At 45.9% G+C, this 14,647-nt stretch overlaps 5 protein-coding genes across 5 annotated transcripts; 3 read left to right on the forward strand and 2 right to left on the reverse strand.

Moving 5' to 3' along the window:
* Positions 1–15: 15 nt before the first annotated feature.
* SAMD00019534_121850 (hypothetical protein) lies at positions 16–1,891 on the reverse strand (the record flags this gene model as incomplete). The annotated part of the gene is made up of 2 exons (XM_012892561.1): positions 16–1,611; positions 1,781–1,891. 2 exons carry the CDS (start codon positions 1,889–1,891, stop codon positions 16–18), a joined length of 1,707 nt encoding a protein of 568 aa, XP_012748015.1.
* A 193-nt stretch (positions 1,892–2,084) lies between these two features.
* On the reverse strand, positions 2,085–3,173 carry SAMD00019534_121860 (hypothetical protein; the record flags this gene model as incomplete). Its single annotated transcript, XM_012892562.1, has 2 exons — positions 2,085–2,645; positions 2,718–3,173. Coding segments are annotated over 2 exons (1,017 nt in total), but the record flags the coding sequence as incomplete, so codon positions are not given.
* A 748-nt stretch (positions 3,174–3,921) lies between these two features.
* On the forward strand, positions 3,922–9,610 carry SAMD00019534_121870 (hypothetical protein; the record flags this gene model as incomplete). Its single annotated transcript, XM_012892563.1, has 3 exons — positions 3,922–4,781; positions 4,847–5,045; positions 5,111–9,610. 3 exons carry the CDS (start codon positions 3,922–3,924, stop codon positions 9,608–9,610), a joined length of 5,559 nt encoding a protein of 1,852 aa, XP_012748017.1.
* Positions 9,611–9,935: 325 nt separating this feature from the next.
* SAMD00019534_121880 (hypothetical protein) lies at positions 9,936–11,201 on the forward strand (the record flags this gene model as incomplete). The annotated part of the gene is made up of 3 exons (XM_012892564.1): positions 9,936–10,163; positions 10,219–11,049; positions 11,115–11,201. The coding sequence occupies 3 exons, from the start codon at positions 9,936–9,938 to the stop codon at positions 11,199–11,201; spliced, it is 1,146 nt and encodes a 381-aa protein (XP_012748018.1).
* Positions 11,202–12,129: 928 nt separating this feature from the next.
* Positions 12,130–14,588, forward strand: SAMD00019534_121890 (hypothetical protein; the record flags this gene model as incomplete). The annotated part of the gene is made up of 5 exons (XM_012892565.1): positions 12,130–12,261; positions 12,346–13,081; positions 13,150–13,605; positions 13,682–13,919; positions 13,991–14,588. 5 exons carry the CDS (start codon positions 12,130–12,132, stop codon positions 14,586–14,588), a joined length of 2,160 nt encoding a protein of 719 aa, XP_012748019.1.
* Between the last annotated feature and the right edge of the window lie 59 nt (positions 14,589–14,647).

The raw sequence follows: 14,647 nt of genomic DNA on the forward strand, positions 1-14,647 counted from the left end.
TAAGTTAAGTAAAGTTTAATTAATACCATCATATTGGTAATGTGTTGAAGAGGATGATGACGACTCGGCAATGTAGTGAATACTAGTTGTGTTGTCAATTGGTTGATATTGTGTTGTTACATTCCTTCTTTGATACCTTCGATAGAGTACAAAGATCATTCCAGTTAGTCCAACTGCTCCAACAACAGAACCAAGTACAATTGCAATTATAAAGCCAATCTCATCGCCCTTGTCTCCATCGTCATTATCATTATCATAGCACATATTGTTGGCACTGTTACCTGTCACTAGACATGTGTAGTCGTCGTCATTGTCGCCAAACAAGTGACTGCCATCATCGTCTTGTGTCTGGCAATAGACAAACTTGTTGGTATTCGTGTCGGTGGTGACGTTGTTGAGCGAAAGAGATGACTCGTCGCAGTAGATGGATGAGTTGGTTGTTGTTCCAAAGTTGCTGTCCATCGTTACCGAGGACAAGTTGACAGAGATGATCGATTCATCAATGTATATGGCTCCGCCAACACTCGCACTATTGTACGATATGTCACAGTCAGAGATGTAGCTAGAGTATGGATTGCTGAAGAATATAGCCCCTCCCTGGTCTGCCGTGTTATAGTAGAATGTAGTGTTGGTGATGTAGGAGCGAGTATAGTCGGCTAACATTAGCGCACCACCTGTAGTACCGACGTTGTTGGAGAATTCACAGTCAGAGATATCGATCTGGTTGTTGGAGCGTTCAATGTCCTCGGCCTGTATAACTGGTCCACCAGTGTTGGCAAGGAATGAGCTGTTGGACACTACCACGTCGCAGCTCAGCGAGCGAATCAAGCCGGCAGATCGCATGTTTAGGTTGTCGACAAAGGTGATGTTGTTCAATATAAGTTGGTTGGCACAGTAGGCGAAGGAGAGGATGCCAGTGGCACCAGAGTTGTTGATGAGGGTGACGTTGACAAACTGTGTGCTGTCGTTGGCTGACACAAAGACACCATAGGACAATGCTTGGTTACGCACAAACAACGAGTTGGAGACGTTGAGTAACGCGCCACGCTCAGTGTTGTAGTATACGGCACCGGATATCTCGGCCACATTACTATCAAACACTGAACCCTTGATGTCCACGATGTTCTTTAGGGGCACTGTCGAGTCGAGGTAGAGGACTGCGCCACGATCAGCATTGTTGCCAGTGCAGTTGGAATCGATGAATGAGACGTAGGAAGGAGTGAACGCTGTGATGACCGAGACCACACCTCCAGAGGAATGGTTACCATTGATAAAGGTAAGGTTGTGCAAGTGTAACTTGGTGCGATCAAACATTAGAGTGTTTGGAGGCTCCTGGATCGAGGCAAACTGGCCTTGTGACTGCATGTCGATGATTGATTCGCCAGGCGTGCCAACAACTGTGACATTGATGTTGAATATGATCAAGTTGGTATTGTTTCCAGAGCCGACGTAAGTACCTGGGGCAAGGTATAGGTACAGCTCAGTGGTACTGTTCAACACAACGTTGTATGCAGACAAGGCGGCAGAGATGTGTGAGCAGGGTGAAGTGTCGTTTCCACATGTGTTGGATACATCGTTTGATGAAGGATCAACATTAAGTGACACTATAACCTGTGCATTTATAAATGATGTAGTTGAGAATGTCAACAACAATGTACTTATTATTATTATTAATGTTACAGATAATTGATTTCTATTTATATACATTATTATTTGTTGTTGAATTGTTATGAGATATTGTAAGTACGAATACGTTGATCTTATTGATAAGCTCTAATACTGTTTCCTCAATCCCTCTAACTCTTCTCCATTCTATGATTGACCCGATAACGGTCTTTGTAAAGGAACCAATTACCAAACTGGCCGAGATATTTGTGTTGTACACATTCATCTTTAGAAATATCTGTTCAAGTTAGTTTCGAAATCGGTTTCAAATCATCAATGATCCCGCACAATGAATAATCCAAGGATAAGTTCATCACGAGTGAAGGTAGTCAAAAGGAACTATAAGTAGAAGAAGGAAAGAAACCAGGTTTATGTACATGCTGCAATTGATTGCTCCCAATCAATTAGTCAATCAATCAATCCCAAACTCTATTTGGGAACAAAGTAGGTCCAACTAGTGTCCAGAAGTAAAGTATGTGGACACACCAACAACTGACAATCTTGACCCAGACTGATACCATTCCAGAGTCGACGTTAAGATTGCCATTGTTGTCAAGACCAGAGATAGTGGACCAATTGGTGAGTAGCATACCAATGTACATAGCACCCAAAGCGAATGTTATGTGGAAGAATGAGTAGTTGTAGGCAACTCCATCTTTCTCATCATCATCCATCTCTGAACCCATGATATGACCCTCTCCATCGTCATCGTCTTGCACCGATGATGAGTTGATTGTTGGTAGGCTTGAGTAACTTGATCCAGAATCAGATCTACCAAGTACGTCGTTGGAGTCTGATGCTCTAAAGGCTGAATAACAGACCGAGATGATAGTGAACACAGCACCAATGACTATCTGTGGTGTCTTTGGGTCGCCAGTCATAGCTGGCTCACTCATTATAGCACTGAATACAAGGTAAGCAGCGTAGAACATAACTACACCCGATTGTAGTAGTCCTGATGATGGTCTATGTTCTCTTATCTGTTTGTAACGTAATGAATGAATGATTAGTATTATACCAAAGACGATTATGATCAACTCTCGTTTACCTACCCTTTCATTGATAGATAGTACTCCAATGATAAATGATAGAGCCATGTTAAAGACAATGAAGAATTGGTTCAACTGGGATGTCTTGCTCCAAAGGACTAACATAACAATTGATAGTGCCAATGCCAATATGATTGATCCGAATGTGAATACGATGAGCAGGACATAGTATCTGTTGGTGATGTGACCTTCGTCCTCCAACTTCTCCACCCATCTCTGGTTGATACTGTAGGCAAACTCAATGAGCAGTACCAATTGGATGAGGATAAAGAAGGCGGCACCACCAAGAGATACCCAGCCATAGTATTGGAAGAATTTGTTTGGTATAAAGAATGATACTACTGATAATGTAGCCAGTGCCAACAGTTTGACAGGCCAGTATCCATCTTGAATGACGGCTCTTGATTCGGACGAGCTCTTTACACCAATCAACATCATCGCCAGCAATAAATGATACATTGCCAATGAGAATGTAAGTCTATATACAACCAATGATCCATAACATTCATTATCGGAGCGTTCACATAATTTGAAGAAGTCAATATCCTTGAACCATGTTGAAGACCATGAACCAAACACATAAGACAAAGTAGCAGATAACAAGAATACCAAAAGATATATAACTCTTGTACCAGTACTCTTTCTAATGATTGTTCCGAAACATGAACAACCTTTGTTTGTTTACACAAAGTTAGTTGACAATGTCGTATTATTGAATGAATGAATGGATAGAGCATTCCTTACCTGCACAACAGACTAATGTTCCACAAGCTAATATTCCACACATTTATAGAATATTTGTCAATCAATCAATTCCTAATATAACAAGTAATAATAATAAATATATATATTTGTATGGTAAGAGTAGTATGGATGTGAATGAGTAAATTGGCTTCGTGTCAAGGTTGAGTGTCAACCCTTCTCCCTCAAGCGAATACCCCCACCATATCTTAATTGTTTGGAATTCCAAATTGAAGTTCATGTGCTCATCAAACTTTAATGAGATGGTGGTGAAAAGGGGGTGTTTGCTTGTTCTCAAGCATCATCAGTTCATTCTTCAAATGAGCCGAAAGGTATAAATACTCGGTCCATGGACAGTTACTGAGCCAACAAAGGGTCTTCCAGTCATCAATATACATACACTTACTCATATCATTCAATCAATCAATCTATATATATATATAATACTACTTAGATAGACAGAACAATGTCTAGACTTGAAAGATTGTTCACTTTGTTAGAGACTGGTAGTAACCCTGCGATACGTAAAGCTGCTGCACAACAGATTGGTGAAGTGCAAAGGTTACATCCTCATGATTTACAGTCATTGTTGGATAATCTACATCCTAGATTGTTACATAAGGAATGGGATACACGTGTTGCTGCGGGTCATGCCATTGAAGCCGTAGCTTCAAACGTCCCTTTATGGACACCTGTTTATCGTAGTGAAGAAGAAGGCAATGGTGGCGAGTCATCTACATTGTCATCATCATTGATCACTGATCAACAGTTTGATCTACAATTTGACAACTTTGACATTGCAAAGGTGTTGGCTAACGGTAGTCTACTTCTGGCAAGCGGTGGCCAGGAGTTTGAGCCAGATGCTGCACCGCCTGGCACCGACCCAAAGGAACTGCTCAAGATACAAAAGAGGAAGATTAAGAAGAAGCTTGGACTGGACGATATCACATCAAATGGGATGGAGCTGATCGACGATGACGATCTGCTGGTCAACCCAGTGGTCAAGCAAGAGGCGGCAGACGAGCGCAAGGACATAAGCACAGTGCTCGACACGACAGGAATGAGTGCACGCGAGCGCAACAAGGCCAAGCGCAAGGCAAAGACCTCATTGCGCGAGAGCACACAGGCACAACCAACCAAGCGATACAAGGATCTCAACAGCAGCTCGGATGCACTACGCAAGTCGACCAAACAACACATAACCGAGCAACCCCAGAACTCTGGTGTCATCGTTCTCGAATCCGTACTCGATGTTGACAAGGCCTACAATCAAGACGAGTGGCCATTCACTGCACTCTACGAAGATCTCCTCATTGCCCTGTTCAGGTAAGTACCAGCCAGGGAGCATAATCTAGCACGGACTGTCATTAACCAAACGATCAATCATACAGTCCACAATGGGAGATGAGACATGGAGCAGCCGTTGGACTTAGAGAACTATTCAGGAAGCATGGCAAAGGTGGTGGCATCACAGTATTCACAAAGCCAGAGCTTATCGAAACCATCAACACACTCTGGCTCGAAGACTTTGCCATCAGACTTCTCTGTGTGATTGCCCTGGACAGGTTTGGTGACTTTGTATCCGATCAGGTATGTCCAATCAATCAATCAATCAATCTCGCAGCCTCACTCACTCACTCACTTAATCAATCAAGGTTGTCGCACCTGTTAGAGAGACCTGTGCACAGGTACTTGGACTTGTTGTGAAGTTTATGACACCAGAGAGTGTGATGAAGGTGTTGACAGTGTTGTTGCAACTGCAGGAGAACAAACAGTGGGAGGTCAGACATGGTGCATTGCTGGGCATCAAGTATTTGTCTGTTGTAAGACTGGATCTTATGTCAATCATTCTACCTCGTATACTTAATGCTGTCACACGTGGACTGAGTGATCGCGATGATGATGTGAGGGCCACGGCATCCGAGACCTTTCAGCCCTTGGCCAAAGAACTGGTTCAGAATCATCCGGATCACATACAGGAGATATTATCCATTCTTTGGGAGATCCTGTTGGAGCTGGACGACCTGGCCGTGTCAACATCGAGCGTGTTGAACCTGCTGGCAGACTTTTACACGTTCCCCGAGGTGCTGCCTGTCCAATCTGGTGACAACAACAACAACAACATGTCACACTTCCAGACATCACACCTCACTCAGTTGGTGCCTCGTCTCTACCCATTCTTCCGCCACGCACTGTATAGCGTGCGATTGTCGGCCATACGAACGGTCGAGCGACTCATCACTTCGAGCCCGGTGGTCGACCACAACACACACTGGCTGGTACCCATCCTCTCTGATCTCTTACGATACATCTTCCAAAACATCCTGTTGGAGGAGAGGAAGGACATTGTAGACATCTCACTCAAGACATGGCAGCAGCTCGTCAGCAGCTTCAACCCATCCATCCTGCGATCGGCCACACTCTCGCACCTGATACAATGGATCACACTACTCTCCACGCAGCCTGGAACACCAATCAACAGCAGTCTCTTGTTGACCACATCATTCTCATCATCGTCCACCTCCACTACCAGCACATCCAACACAAAGATGGAGATTGGCACCGTAAAGCGTGGACGTCTATCCAAGCAACAGCAACAGGCCAATGAAGCTGGTGCACGCATTGTCAAGGAGAGTTACCTGTCCACCAGGTCCAAGGTCATTGGTGCATCGGCCATCGGCATGATTATCAAGACATGGCCATCCGAGTACATCCAAGAGATACAAGGACTATTCTCCAACATGATCCAGTCGACCTCGGCAATCCAACAACATTTGGCATCACTCATACTCTCTGAATCATACATCAACAACAACAACAACAACGATTGCAAGACGACAGTGAACAGTGGTGTCCCTTTGACAGAACCAATGATCCAGGCATTGACTGCCGCGCTGGATGTGGCCGACCCCACATGGTACTACTACGAGACCGACACGATCATCAAGAGCAAGTTGGCGGCCGACGCCAAGGTCTTGTCTCAAAGCATATGCAACACTGGCATTGACTTTCGCGTGGAACTGCTCATGCAGTTGAGCAAGGATACGACACCACCCGATCAGATACTGCCCATGTCGTTGGAGCTCGTGTCAAACGTGTACACATACTGCATTGAGAACATCAAGAACCTGATCCCCACCAGTGTCAAGTCGGGCCTGATCGATCAACTGGAGGGTCGACGCAAGACCATCTTGTCAACAGTGGGCTACATCGAAAAGCTACAGAAGGAACTGCACACATGTGTGTTGGCAGCCTACGACGGCCTGTTGATCGCATCCAACAACATCCCGGCCAAGGTTACGCCAGTCATCAGATCACTGCTACACTCAATCAGAAATGAGGAGGACGAAGTCTATCAGAATCGCACGTCGGCGTCGCTGGCGCACTTTATCGAGCGATGCGTAACGAGGAAGCCTTGTCCCAATGACAAGGTAGTCAAATCGATGTTCTCGGTGCTCTGTGAGGACCGCACTCAAACACCCTTGGCCAGCGATGGCGTGGATGGCAAGTCCGACGACGACGCCAATGGCAAGAGTGCTGCCGAGAGCGATGAGATCAAGATCGCCCGTCTTGGACGTCGTGGTGCGCATGAGTTCTTCACATCAATGTCGAAGCGCATGGGCGCCCAACTATTCACAAACATACCCTCATTCATGGCATTGATGACACAGAACTGTGTGCAAGTTCACCAAGAGACGCAGTCGGACAACTTTGACGCGATCAAGAACAATGTGGAGCGACTCCAGACATTGATCGACGAGCTTCAATTGCTCAGGACAGTGCTGCCCTCACTGGACGCCTCATTCCACACAATGCTGAACGATGTCATACCCATTGTCTTTCACTTTATCAAGACGCCCAACACATCTGTGCAGTGGATGGCGTCCAAGACCATCGCTCAACTCTGTCGTACGATAACACTCAGCTCAATGCACTACCTCATCTACAATCTGTTGCCACTGCTTGGTGACAGCAGGTCCATTGTCAATCGCAGTGGCGCCATCACCACTCTGCTGCAGGTGATCAATGAGATGGCCATGGAGATCGTGCCCTACATCGTCTTCCTCACAATCCCCGTCCTGGGATGTATGAGTGACCAGGACACCACGCTGCGCAAGAAGGCATCGCTGTGCTTTGCCAAGTTGGTCAAGCTGATGCCTTTGGAGCCGGGCGTGCCCAACCCGCCCGGCCTGGACGAGCGACTCGTGCTGCAGAAGCTAGAGGAGCGAAAGTTCTTGGAGCAGCTGCTGGATGGATCAAAGGTGGAGCAGTATCCACTGCCCATCCGCATCAACACTGAGCTGAGGAAGTACCAACAGGACGGTGTCAACTGGCTCGCCTTCCTCAACAAGTACAAACTGCACGGCATCCTCTGTGACGACATGGGTCTGGGCAAGACACTGCAGGCGATCTGCATCATGGCTGGCTCAGACTATGACCGTCGCGTCAACTTTGCCGCCAAGGGCACACCCAACTTCCAGCCCCTGCCCTCGCTGGTCGTGTGTCCATCGACATTGGTCGGCCATTGGTACTACGAGATCAAGAAGTTCTGCGACTCTACCATGAGTCCGATGACATACATGGGCTCGCCAAGTGAGCGCGCAGCACTTCGTCGCAAGTTCAAGGACCACAACGTACTGATCATGTCCTATGACATTGTTCGCAATGACATTGATCATCTGGGCGAGATGAACTTCAACTACTGCATCCTGGACGAGGGCCACATCATCAAGAACGCCAAGACCAAGCTGACGCAAGCGGCCAAGCAGCTAAAGTCCAACCATCGTCTCATCCTCTCGGGTACGCCAATCCAGAACAATGTACTCGAGCTCTGGTCGTTGTTTGACTTCTTGATGCCTGGCTTCCTGGGCACCGAGAGACAGTTCGATGACCTATACAGCAAGCCGATCCTCGCGAGCAAGGACCCCAAGTGCACTCCCAAGGATCAAGAGGCCGGTGCCCTGGCAATGGAGGCGCTTCATCGTCAGGTTCTGCCATTCCTGCTGCGACGTCTGAAGGAGAACGTGCTGCACGACTTGCCACCAAAGATCATCCAGGATCGCTATTGCAAGCTCTCTCCTCTCCAGATGAGACTATACGACGACTTTGCAAAGACTCACTTCAAACAAGGCATGAACCAGGAGATTATGGACGACGACGATGACCAAGACCAGGATGAAGACGACGAGTCATCATCGTCAGGAAAGAAGAAGGGCAAGTCATCAAAGAAGGCGGCACCAGCAACACATATATTCCAAGCATTGCAGTACCTCAGAAAGCTGTGCAGTCATCCTCAGTTTGTGCTCAATCAGAATCATCCACAGTACAACGCCATCACCAAGGAGCTCAAGGCGGCCAAGTCGGATATTCGCGACATTGAACACTCACCAAAACTTCAAACACTCAAGGAGTTGTTGCTCGAGTGTGGCATTGGCGTGCAACAGACGTCTGCGTCATCATCGTCCAACGCCAACGAGGCACTCAGTCAGGAACCCATCACCACACAACACAGAGTCTTGATCTTTGCCCAGATGAAGTCAATGCTGGACATTGTGGAGTCGGACCTGCTCAAGGTGCACATGCCGTCCGTCACCTATCTGAGGATGGACGGCACGACTGAGGCCATGAAGCGACAAACGATTGTCAATCAATTCAACGCAGATCCAACAATCGATATCCTGTTGCTGACGACACATGTCGGAGGACTGGGTCTGAACCTCACGGGAGCAGACACTGTGATCTTCCTCGAGCACGACTGGAACCCAATGAAGGACCTACAGGCAATGGATCGTGCACATCGCATTGGCCAGAAGAAGGTGGTCAGTGTCTATCGTCTAATCACCACAGGCACACTCGAGGAGAAGATCATGGGTCTGCAGCGATTCAAGCTCAACATTGCCAACACGGTGGTCAACCAGGAGAACCAGAGTCTTCAAACAATGTCCACAAACGAATTACTCAACTTGTTTGATTACAACGATGACGAATCATCCAAGGAGTCGTCCAACGATGGTGGCGTAAACAATCTTGGACAAGTGGAAAAGGCCAACAAGGGAGGACTCAAGAGTGTACTGGCAACGATTGGCGAACTCTGGGACGAGTCACAGTACACTGAAGAGTTTGACATCAACAACTTTATTAGTTCATTAAACTGAGCTCATTTCACATTAATCAATATTATATAATGTCTAATGGATAATAATTTTGTAAAAAATTCCCTGAATCTTCTTTGTGTGTAACTGGATGCGCACCCAAACATTCCGGAATGGGGCTTTTCTTTTTTATTATAAAGTTTACTCAAGTTTCCAGAGTTTGCACGATTGAGGAGAATGATAATTTGAATTGGAAAAAATGAAGTACGTCCAGGAGTATCCAAACAAGAGGTACGCACACTTAGAATAAATTCAAGGGGTGATTGACCATTCATTGTTTACATGTAAACAACAAATAGTCCATTGAACAATTAACTCATAGTTTATCATGACCTCAGTCTTTGGATACGAGACTGAATCATCATCATATTCAACTCTAACAATGACAGCCAAGAGAAGAAACTCAGCACAGGGTCAGAGATCAAAGACAAAGAAGGCAAAGAGTACAGTACAACAGGGGCAACCAGTTAATCAAGTTGTAAACAACGCCCAACCACAAGACTCTCCTCAAGAAGATCATCACCCATGGGAGTCCGCAATCAAGCATCTAAGAGAGGTAAATCTACGATCATCTATTTATACTTGTCTACATACAACTAACATATAGAAAGACCAATCTCAATGCACATAGGAGAACCGATGGTGATGAGAGGGACAGAGTGGAGCTTCAGCCATACACAATCGCTGAGAATGTGAAGCTGGAGGTGTTTCTATTAAGACACGAGCACAATCTTCTTGGAGGTTTGAAGAATCTACTTGCTTATGTCGATGGATCGGTTCTCATCTATGAACTTGATATCTCCGAGGCCCACGATGTACTTGCTGATTGGTTTTCAATCGTCTGGGTTGGAGCCAATGCCAACATTCGTCGACGTCTCCAAGGAACAGCTGGCTTTGATCTCACAATTGCTCCCAACTTGGTTCAACAGGCCGACAGATCGTTCAGACCAAGGAATCGAACAGGAATGCCGGCCAATACTGATGGTGCCCGATTCCCAACGATTGTAATCGAGGTCGGAGTGTCATCGTCTCTCGCGTCACTTCACACAAAAGCCCAACGTTATCTTGGTGGTGGCACTGATGTGCAGATCGTGTTGTGCATTTCTGTGTGGCCGAGACGAGACAACAATCTGCACAACTTCCAAATGGTGGCCCTCCTCTACCTTCGCGATCATTCGGTGATGCTCCCACAATTGGTCGTGTCCTTTGGAAGTGCTGCACTTCATTGGGAAACGCTTAACTCAATTCAAAGCTTCTTCGAAGACGAATGGAACGCAAGGCGACCGATCCCGGGACCTGACGGTGCACCAATTGTACCTCCTGCTGCGCCCGCTCAGCTTCCAGAATTCCCACCTGCTGGATTCGTCTATCCCATTCATGGACATCTCAATGCAGCTACAGTGCCCCCTGGTGTCCCCCCCAACCCAGTTTATATTCTCCAAGTAAGTGTTCATCTCTTTATACATACCCGAGCCCATTGCTAATTTGAATATTTAGATCCCAACAGCCAGTCTGTTCCATGGGGTCCCTGGAATGGTCCTTGCTGCAGGTGGGCAAGTGTTTCTGCCAGCAATCAACCAAGCTGAAAATCTAGCCTTGGGTATTCCTGCCCTGAATCTTCCCGCTGTGAATCTTGATCCCACAATTCCTTTGGACCTATTAGACCTGCGACCCGAGTTGAGTGGTATCCAATTTTAATAGTTTCTGGTGTTCACTAGTGTTATTATACATAAATATTATCTTCACATTATGGAGAGGTGGAAAGAAACGAGCATTTTTTTTTTGAGTTTTTTTTGAGTTTGAATGTTGGGTATCATTTATTGGAACATTGAGGGACCAGTAAATTGGCTCGTCAGTTAAGGAGCATCGCCTTTTTTTTTCTCCATCAAAAAAAAAAAAAATGTAACATGAGGAACTTCCAGAGTCGAATGATTCGTTTTCCAAAGTGTTTTGATGTCGCTTCGCGCACTCAATCACTTCATTCGTTCATTCATAGACAGTGGGTCTTCAATTACTAACTGTCATACTCTCAAGGTATGTCCTCTTGGTTACACCAATCATTATATATATAAATAAATAAGTTTATATTAGATTCGTTCATTCATAGACAGTGGGTCTTCAATTACTAACTGTCATACTCTCAAGTGAACGTTCAATAATATTAAGAGTACATCTCTTTATATTAAAAAAAATTACAAAAAGGTCGCTCCTGGTTGGGATCGAACCAACGACCGTTCGGTTAACAGCCGAACGCTCTGCCGACTGAGCCACAGAAGCTGATGTTCTCTAAGACATGTTTCCCCGGTTTTATCGGTATTTCCAGGAGCGTTTTTTTCTTTGTGTTTATAGTCATTTAATACACTTTTAAATCGATGGATATCTTTAATTAATGATTGGGAAAACCTCAAAATGAAATGGAAAGTTAAATTAAACTATTGATTAAGTTCACCAAAAAAGGAAGTGCTCACACATAGTTGCTCATTTACCAATTAGATAATTAATTAATACATATAATATAAAGAATGACAATACAATATCCAGTAACAAGAAGAGATGACAGTGTCAGTGACACATTCAAGTCTGCTGCTGGTCCAGCAAAGGTTGTCAATGATCCCTATCGCTGGCTCGAGGAACCATCATCCGATGAGACAAAGGTATGCACGCATGTCACAAGTGCCTCATCTGCTCAATCACTCACTCACTCACCAATCAATCAATCAACCAATCGACAATTCAAGGCATGGGTCGAACAACAGAACAAGGTCACAACAGAGTACTTGTCAAAGGATGGTGATTTGACAAAGAGACTTGAGAGTGAGTTGATGGAGAGGATCAACTTTGCAAAGTTTGGTTGGACAAGGAGAAGAGGAGACAGATTGTTCTTTGATAAGAACCCGGGTCTTGCCAACCAGTCGATCATTTACATGGCCGACGCGAATGACCCCTCCAAAGAGGCCGTCCTGCTCGATCCCAACCAGTTCTCAACTGATGGCACATGGTCTCTGAGCAGCATGTCCATCTCGCGCTCGGGAAAGTTGGTCGCCTACGGTTACTCAAAGGGTGGCTCCGACTGGGTCACCTTGAAGGTGTTGCGCGTGCCCGATGTCATTGGAGGTCCGGTCGAGATCCTCGAAGACACCATCGAATGGGTCAAGTTCTCTTATCCAGAGTTTGATGAGAAGGAGCAGGGCTTCCTCTATGCTCGCTTCCCCGAGAACAAACAATTGAGTGCCGATGAGAAGGGTACAGAGACCGACAGCAATATCAACCAAAAGATGTACTACCATCGCATTGGTGAGCAACAGAGTCAGGACACACTGGTCTACCAGTCCACCACCAATCCCGAGTATCTCTTTGGCGGCAACTTCACCAATGACAACAAGTACCTCATGGTTCACATCTCCAAGGATTGTAATCCAGAGAGCAACCTATCGATCATCACAAACTGGAACCAAGTGATCTATGACAAGACGGGTATGTGCGATGTGACGAGATGGAAGTTGACAACACAAACTAACGATCGACCATCCCACGCCAAACAGAGACTGAGTTCAAGGAGATTAAGTTGATCACCAACTTCAACGCGAGCTACAACTATCTTCACAATGTTGATGGCAAGTTCTGGTTCCACACCAACTTGAACGCGCCAATGAATAGAGTGATCACGATCGATCTACCGGCGAAAGAGGGCGATGCATTGAACATCACAGAGGTGATCAAAGAGCGTGAGTACCTGAATCAGTACGCTCACTACACAAGCCAGAAGTTGTACGTAGTGTTCCTTCGTGATGTTCAAGACGTTGTTGAGGTGTTTGAGCTCCATGGCAAGCTGATCAGACCACTCCCACTGCCAGCACCCGGATGCATTGGCAGTCTTGGAGGTCTACACGACTCGCCACACATCTACTTCAGCTTTGAATCATTCACCTATCCCAAGACATCATTCTACCTCAACACCAACGATGATGTGATGTCTGTGTTCAGAGAGCCAAACATAAGTATGTATATTAGAGTGGCGTGTCTTGGCATGCAGTGGAATGATCCCAACTAACCAATCACACCTTGGTACAACAGAGAACTTTGTACCAACAGACTATGAATGCAAGCAAGAGTTCTATCAATCAAAGGATGGCACAAAGATACCAATGTTCGTTGTACACAAGAAGAACTTTGTTGCTAATGGACAGGCACCAGTCTTCCTCACTGCCTACGGAGGCTTTGAGTACCCCTACTCTCCAGCCTTCTCACTCAACCTTATCTTCTTTGTCGACAAGTTCAACGGTGCCTTTGTCGTGGCCAACATCAGAGGAGGGTAAGTGATCTCAACCAATCGTTCAATCAATCAATCATACTCACGTCACCATCCATCAATCAAACAAACAGAGGAGAGTATGGAAAGAAGTGGCATGATGCTGGACGTCTTAAGAACAAACAGAACTCTTATGATGATATTGCAGCTGGAGTGGAATACTTGTTTGAGAAGAAGTATACGTCGGCGGATAAGTTGACGATCAATGGTGGCTCGAATGGTGGACTGATGGTGGCCGCATGTACCAATCAGCGCCCTGAACTATTTGGATGCTGCATTGCTGATGTTGGCGTGTTTGACATGCTCCGCTTCCAAAAGTTCACGATCGGACGTCATTGGGTCAGCGACTATGGATGCAGTGATGAGCCCGAACAATTCGACACGTTGATCAAGTACTCCCCACTGCACAATGTCAATGCCAACAAGAAGTATCCACACGTGCTGTTGGTCACTGGTGATCATGACGATCGTGTCATCCCTGCGCACTCCTACAAGTACATCTCAGAGCTGCAGTATCAACGTGGAAACAAGCCCGATCAGACTGATCCACTACTCATCCTCGTGGATGTTCAAGCTGGACATGGAGCAGGCAAGCCACTCAGCAAGAGAGTGCATGAGTTCTGTACCAAGCTTACCTTTATCTCAATTGCAACCAAGTCCAAACCAAACTAAATATACAGTAAACTGTCTACCTCTCTCTTGTGTCCATTACCGTATCCAATGATTTGGAA

Source organism: Acytostelium subglobosum (genome assembly GCF_000787575.1).
Source record: "Acytostelium subglobosum LB1 DNA, scaffold: scaffold39, whole genome shotgun sequence".
Lineage (NCBI taxonomy): Eukaryota > Evosea > Eumycetozoa > Acytosteliales > Acytosteliaceae > Acytostelium > Acytostelium subglobosum.